The sequence below is a fragment of the Dendrobium catenatum genome, unplaced genomic scaffold (genome assembly GCF_001605985.2).
Source record: "Dendrobium catenatum unplaced genomic scaffold, ASM160598v2 fragScaff_scaffold_250, whole genome shotgun sequence".
Lineage (NCBI taxonomy): Eukaryota > Viridiplantae > Streptophyta > Magnoliopsida > Asparagales > Orchidaceae > Dendrobium > Dendrobium catenatum.
The window spans coordinates 127,472-135,583 of NW_021318712.1; the positions used below are offsets into that span (position 1 = coordinate 127,472).

Genomic DNA, 8,112 nt, shown 5'->3' on the forward strand with positions numbered 1-8,112 from the left:
AAAAAAAAAAAAAAAAAAATTCAAGTGATTAGTTTGAGCTCATTTAAAGTCAGATCAGATCAATTGTAGTATCAATAGATTTCTCTCGCCAAAACATTCAGCTTGATTATAATTTTGTGCGAAATAAAGTTCAAATGATCCTGAATTGAATTATGAAAGCTTTCAATTCAAATACTATGATCTCTTAAAATTCATGGAGTCCTATCAATCTTATAATATTTTATCAATTATAATTTTAAGAAAATTTCTTATATTTTTTCTTAAGTTGATTATTATCAAAAATATTTTTTATGACTAATTTGTTAATTATCTTGTTATAGAATAAATTTAATATAAATAAATAGAGTTTTAAATTTATAACATGTATATTTTAATTTTCTAAATTTTATTCATGTGTATTTGACGGTCATATAATTACGGTAGTGGGTGTATAAGCCGGAGTCCACGTGGTTTCATCCCGGCCAACTCTCGCGATCATTTTCGTGAAGGTTGCCTCGTCAGCTCGAATAAGGCCACAAGTCATTCGCTATTAAAGTTGACGGTTTGGAAATAGGCCTAGTGGCTTGTATTTTCTTCAATAATTCACGTGAAATCCTAGCTTCCTTTTGCTCCCATGTACCTTTCTTCATCGTATGCCAAAAATCTGCTCCAGGTGTATGTAAGTGACTTAAGCATACTGCTTTAAGCTAAGTTAGATAAAACTAATGGTGTTAAAATCGGGTCACGGGTCGGATTAGTGTCGAATCGGAGTTGATCAGTGTCTAAACGGGTCAACCGAACACGACATATTTTTTGCAGACCGGTCAAGTTTTTTGATATGGACTTGACCCGTGTGGGTTACCGGGTTGACCCTACCGAACCCACGGACCCGTTTGATTCAAAAAAATGGGCGAGTCGACCACAAGGCGGCATGGCGGGCAGCACGGCTGGCCAACTAGCGCTTGACAGAGTCGTGGAGGACCAGCTGGGTCGCGCGAGACGACGACAATGAGAAGTCGAAGCAAGTGACGCAACAACAGCCAGTCACACGACGTGGCACGAGCAGACTGGTAGTGATGCGACGCAGGTGGTCAGACGCGGTCAGTGCTGACAGGGAGCTATTTTTTTGGGTTAACCCGAGTTGAGTTCGACTTTTCTGGTCAACCTGAATCAAACCTGTTTTTTTCAAATGTGTTGAATTCGGAACTCAAACCACGACTAGTTTTGAAATCAGGTCAGGTTTAACCCAAAATTTTATGACCGGATTTCAATCAAATTTTCATATAGTGTAAAATATTAACACCCTAGGTAAGCCTAAGAGTTTAACTTCAGAAGAACTATTACTTGCAAAATCCGGATCGAGATAATAGTCCTATTTATTCAGTATATTCAGTAAATACTAAACACTACACAGATGATAAGTAAAATTTTTGCTTGATTATTTTTCGGAAGAATTATACTTATATATTGAGTAATTTGTAAAAAAAAAAAAAAAAAAAAAAAAAAAAAAATTTGTAAAAAAAAAAAAAAAAAAAACAGAAAGAAAAACTAAGGATCCCACGCGTCCACCGTCTTTTCCTGTAAATCTCCACGCGTCTTCTTCTTCCTCCCCCAAACAAATAACATAGCTCGAAGAGTAACAGCTCCAGTGCGCGAGCGACAGAGAGCAATGGCGGTGAACATTACATCGATAAAGACCGCATCAAACGGAATATGGCAGCACGACAACCCGCTCAACTTCGCCTTCCCTCTCCTAATAATTCAAACAACACTCATCCTTCTTCTCAGCCGCGTCCTCTCCTTCCTCCTCAAACCCCTTCGCCAACCAAAAGTTATCGCCGAAATCATCGGCGGAATATTATTGGGTCCTTCCGCCCTCGGCCGTAACTCAGCTTACATGAACCGCCTCTTCCCACCATGGTCCACTCCCATCATGGAAACAGTCGCCAGCGTCGGCCTCCTCTTCTTCCTCTTCCTCGTCGGCCTGGAACTCGACATTCGCTCCATACGCCGAACTGGCCGCCGCGCATTCTCCATTGCGGCGGCGGGAATCTCCCTACCCTTCGCCGGCGGCGTCGGTGTAGCTTTCGTCCTCCGCAACAAAGTTCCCGGCGCCGATCAAGCCGGTTACCTTCCGTTTCTCGTCTTCATGGGCGTGGCGCTCTCCATCACCGCCTTCCCAGTCCTCGCTCGCATCCTCGCCGAACTAAACCTCCTCACCACCCCACTGGGCGAAACCGCGCTCTCCGCCGCAGCGTTCAATGACGTGGCAGCGTGGGTCCTACTCGCCCTCGCCGTCGCGCTTTCCGGCGCCGGTCAGCACACAAGCCCGTTGGCTTCGGTTTGGGTTCTGCTCTCCGGGCTCGGCTTCATCGCCGTTCAGATATGGCCCGTTAGACCGGTGATGACGTGGGTGGCGCGGCGGGCGGAAGAGGAAGGTGTGGAGAGCGAGGCTTGGATATGTCTTACGCTGGCCGGAGTCTTAGTCTCCGGCTTCGCCACCGATTTTATCGGCATACATTCTATATTTGGCGCGTTTGTGTTTGGACTAATGGTTCCAAAAGAAGGGGAGTTTTGCGGGAGGTTGATGGAGAGAATTGAGGATTTTGTGTCGGGGTTGCTGCTGCCGCTTTACTTCGCGTCGAGCGGGCTGAAGACGAACGTGGCGGCCATAAAGGGAGCGGAGGCGTGGGGATTGCTGGCCCTGGTGGTTGGGACGTCTTCTGTGGGGAAGATAGTGGGGACCTCTGTGGTGGCGGTGGCGTGCCGGATGCCGGTGAGGGAGGCGATTACGCTAGGAGTCTTGATGAATACTAAAGGTCTCGTGGAGCTCATTGTTCTCAATATTGGCAAAGAAAGGAAGGTATTTTTGGTTTTTTTTTCTCTAAAATTTTATTTAAGGTAATTTTTGTTTGTGTGCATGAATTAGTATTTTAGGTTGATCATTATTCAACTCAAATAGGCAAATATTCAAAAAAAAAAAAAGATAATTAAATTCATGATTAAAAATTTATTTTAAGAAATTTGTCTAAATTTTTTAATTTAATAAAATTTTAATTTTTTATTTCTCCTTTAAAATTAATACAATACAAATTATTTATGCATTACATTTTTTTTTAGAGAAAATACATTAGTATTAAAATACATAATAATTTTTATTTGAGCTTATCTTACCGACATAAATTTTTTCCTAAATTAATAGAAAAGAGTTTCATGAATTGGCTAAGCTAATACAATTTAATGAACATATCTAGCTAATTAAAGTATTTTTTTATTTAATTTCCAAAATTAACTATAAATTAGCTCTATTCATACTCTGTATGATTCAAATATCAAATTTAATTTAAACCTATAAATAAAATTTGTAGACAAAGCATTTTTTATTTATTTTGAAATATATATATATATTTTTTTATTTCTAATCAGGGATACGATTATTCAATCGATAAATAATAATTTTTTGTTAGAACAAATTATATATATTTTTATTTGGAACAACACTTTGTATGATTATAGATTAAAAAAATCAAAGAGAAAGCCGAAATTTTCTGAAATTATAATTATTATCATTAACTTATCGAACCATTTTTTTTTAAATTATAATATTCATAAATTATTTCAAAGGGCACCAAAACTTGCCAAATTGGAGTGCGCTCTCTTAACTATTTTGGGATTAAAATAAAAAGATCCTCTAACTTGAAAAATTGTCCTATCCATGAGGTGAAATTATTTTTTTTTTTAAATTAGAATATTATCATATTTTTACGTATTTATTTTCTGTTATTTGACGATAGGTTTTAATATTATTTCCTAATAAACTTCATTAATGTGTCACACGTGTCATCTTCTTGAGTCCAGAAAATTGATCATTATTTTTTTTTAATTTTTTTTTTTACGGTTGTCCAAGTTACTAAAAAAGATTAAAGAAAGATGATTTGGACCCGGAGAAAATGTCCCGTGACAACCTATTTCCTAATAAACTTCATTAATTAGTCAAACTATTTGAATGTTTTTCATTAAAAAAGTCATTTTTTCCTTAATAGTTAGTTCCAATTTATTACAAAATTTGCATTATTTAAAAAATGAGAATGGACAAATGTATAAGATACAAAGATACGTCCTAATATTTTTTACTTTAAAAATACAACCTACCTGATTTAAATAGTATTTTCTTTAAAATTGCATAACATAAGTTGATCAATGAACAATTTTAAATTTTATGTAAAACATGAATAAATTACTATTTAATATTAAATAAAGTAAATAATAAAAATGATTTTTTAAAAAATGTTTAAGCAAAGGCAAAATAGCTCTTTTAACCCTCCATTTATCCACTAATGGTTTGTTAAGCGTATGATTAGTTAATCTTAGAACTTATCGCCTATTAACCTAGTTTGAAATTTTTTAATGAGTCCTTAATTAGCTAATGACATTGCTAATGATGCTAAGTGAAAATGTGGGTATTCACACAACTCTCCTTGGCCTATTGGTTGAGAGCTTAGGCTTCCAACTAAGAGGTCCAGGGTTCGAGTCTATGTGTATGCGTTGTGTGTGTGAGTTTGCCTTAAATGGCCTAAATGTCCCAAAAAAAAAAAAAAATGTGGGTATTCAATAGAAATAGAATTAACCAAATTATTTGGTGTATTCAGAATTAGCCAATTACTTTGACTAATTATATAGAATTAGCCAAACTTTTTGACTTTTTCAATTAAAAATGTCAAATAATTTGACTAATTTGATTCTTTTTAAATTTTTATAAAATTTTGCTCATTCAGATAATTTAAATTTTGACCATTCTACTTAAAATGTATTCTAGTTAATATCTAAGTTTTATTATAAAGGTATTAAAATAATGGACAATAGAAAATATAATTGAATTATAGATAAAAAATTTAATTTAAACATAATTTTATAATATAAAACTAAAATTTTATAATTATATTAATCTTTTTTTATAATGTTTTTTTTTTCAATCGCAATGGATTATTTTAATTTTTAATATTTTAAAATTCAACTATTGTAGGTACTGAACGACGAGATATTCGCCATCATGGTTCTGATGGCCCTGCTAACAACATTCATCACTACCCCAACAGTCTTGGCGCTCTACAAGCCCGCCCGCTCGACCAATCTCCCGAACCAGCGGAAACTTCAGCGCTCTGCCGCTTCCTCTCCTTCCTCCGTCGTCGACGACTCACAGGAACTCCGCATCCTTACGTGCGTTCACGGCCCCCGTGACGTCCCCGGCCTCATCAACCTCATCGAAACTATCCGCTTCGCCACCCCTAAATCCCGTCTCAAGCTCTATATACTCCACCTCGTCGAGCTTACAGAACGCTCCTCTTCCCTAACCATGGCCCGCCGTGCCCGCCGCAACCGCCTCCCTTTCCGTAACCCGCTCCGTCGCGACTCCCCACGCGACCAAGTCGCGGTCGCATTCGAAGCCTACGCTCAAATGGGCCGCCTTCGGGTCAGGCCCATGACTGCCGTCTCTGCCATGCTCACCATGCACGAAGACGTCTGCGCCGTCGCCGACGAAAAATGCGTTTCGCTCCTCATTTTACCGTTCCACAAACGCTGGCTTGGCGGCGAGGTGGAGAACTTGGGGCATGCTTGGCGGGCTGTGAATCAACGTGTTCTGAGAAATGCACCGTGCTCTGTTGCTGTGTTGGTGGACAGGGGGCTCGGGCGGGCTGGGTCGGCCCGAGAAATCTGCGTCGTGTTTTTGGGTGGGCCGGACGACCGCGAGGCGCTCGAGCTCGCCGGGAGAATGGCGGAGCATCCCGGCGTCGGCGTCACCGCCGTAAGTTTCGTTTCTGAGGGGCCTAACATCACTCTCCGGCCGTCGGAAAAGAAAAGCTCGGAGGAGAGGTACACCTTCTCGACGGCCGTGATGGACCGGGAGAGGGAGAAGGAGTTGGATGAAGCGGCGGTGGCGGCTTTTCGACGGCGGACGGATGGTGCGGTGAAGTTCGAGGAAAGGGAGACGGGAGCGGCGGGTGTGCTTGAGACGGTGCTGGGTATTGGGCGGAGTGGTCGGTACCAGGTGGTGGTGGTGGGGAAGGGGAGGTTTCCATCAGTGACGGTAGCGGAGCTCGCAGGAAGGGTGGCGGAGCACCCGGAGCTTGGGCCTGTGGGGGACGCGCTGACTTCTTCGGCAAGCGGGGTGGTGTCGTCGGTGCTGGTGATTCAACAGCACGACGTTGTTCATTCCGAGGAGACGCCAGTCTCCATGGTTCTGAACGGCGAGGCGAAGGTCATTGATGTGAAGGAGGAAGTTTCTGGGTGAGATTTTAAACGTTGGATTTCTCTAGGTTTTCTTTCTGACCAATTATATGGTGTCGACATAAATAAATTGAGGTTATTTTAGTGTGTGTAAGTAAATATGGTGTCGACATAAATAAATCAATAGAAGATCCCATATTCTCATAGGAAGAGCTGTTAATGTTATTTTAGTGTGTGTAATTGTAGTTTTGTATATTTTCATAGTATATCTTAATTATACTTGCTGATGAAGACTTATATATTTCAATCCAAAATGAGAACTCTCTCTAAGGAGAAATTATTACTTGCGAAGTTCGGACATAGCTCACGTCGGAATTCAAATAAAATAAAATAAAATCATAGTTTGTACACCTCTATGTATGCACAATTCACATGGCTTCCAAACTCAACTGTCCCACTGATATATCTAAGAATCCTCTTTACTGCAAGCCAATGAGACTCTCTCAGACTCTCTATGAATCTGCTCAAGATGCCCACACTATATATACACAATGTTAGGTCTTGTCACTTTCAAGTATCTGAGTCTCCCAATTAAACTTTTGTACAATGATGAATCAATCAATTTTTCATTCTCCTTCTTTTGTGAAATGAACTCCAACTTGCATTGTTGTTGACACACTATTATAATGATTCATCCTGAACTTCTCAAGCAACGCTTTTGCATACCTCTTTTGACATGTCCAAATGTCATCATCTTTCTGATGCTCTTCTACACCCAAAAATAATGACATAAGACCAACATTTGTCATATCAAATTTTTTAAACATAGTTGATTTAAAGTATGCAATCATCTGCTCATCATCACTTGTTATAAGCAAATCATCCACATATAAGCATATAATTAATCTATTGCCATTTGAGTCTATCTTCATATACACACTGTGTTCATAAGGGCATTTAGTGAACCCTTCTTCTCCAAAATGCCTATCAATGCATAAATTTCAATCTCTCGGGGCTTGCTTCAAGTCATACAAAGCCTTTTTCAAACGATACATCATATGTTCTTTTCCCTTCACAATAAAACCTTCTAGATAATCTATAAATATTTTTTTCTCCAAAACACCATTCAAGAAAACCGACTTCACATCTAATTGATGAAACTGTCATTTATTCATAGCTGCAATGAAGAAAATTAATCTGACTGTATCAAATCTTGCAACCAATGCAAATACCTCTTCATAATCTATCCATTACTTCTGCTCGTACCCTTTATTTATAAGTCTAACCTTGAAATTGTTTACACCTCCATCAACATTCTTCTTCACTTTGTACACCCATTTAACACCAATGTATTTTTAACCTTTAGGAAGTGAGGCCAAACTCCATGAGTTATTTCTCTTAATGGCATCAATCTCCTCTTTCATGACATCCATCCATCTCTTATCTGTAACTGTCTCATTAAAAGTTAAGGGTTCTTTATCTACATATAAAGCAAATTGAGACAACTCCTCATTATAATTTATGTATTTCATTAATCTAGCTTTGTTATGGACGCCAATTTCATGACCTATTCCTCCTATTTTTATACACCTTTTTATAATTTTTTATGTGATAGTCACTCCACTCTTATAAATATTTAGATCTTTATCACATAAAATATAGAAAGAGAAAAACGCTAACAATTATTGAAAATAGGGGTGTCAATTTCGGGTCACGGGTCGGTTTCGGGTCGAACCCGAACTGACCCGGGTGGAAAACGGGTCAACCCTAACCCGACCCGGGTAGAGAAACGGGTCGAAAATCCGAACCCGGACCCGACCCGGCGGGTTGCCGGGTTGACCTGACACGACCCGGAACCGCGACGGCGGCAGCGCGCGGCAGCGCGCACGCGGCGGGGGCAGCGGGGCA

General features: G+C 39.6%; 1 protein-coding gene across 1 annotated transcript; it reads left to right on the forward strand.

Annotated features, from left to right (window-relative positions):
• Positions 1–1,574: 1,574 nt before the first annotated feature.
• LOC110106335 (cation/H(+) antiporter 20) lies at positions 1,575–6,514 on the forward strand. The gene is made up of 2 exons (XM_020836204.2): positions 1,575–2,842; positions 5,003–6,514. Exons 1-2 carry the CDS (start codon positions 1,649–1,651, stop codon positions 6,266–6,268), a joined length of 2,460 nt encoding a protein of 819 aa, XP_020691863.1. The 5' UTR covers positions 1,575–1,648; the 3' UTR covers positions 6,269–6,514.
• The last annotated feature ends 1,598 nt before the right edge of the window (positions 6,515–8,112 follow it).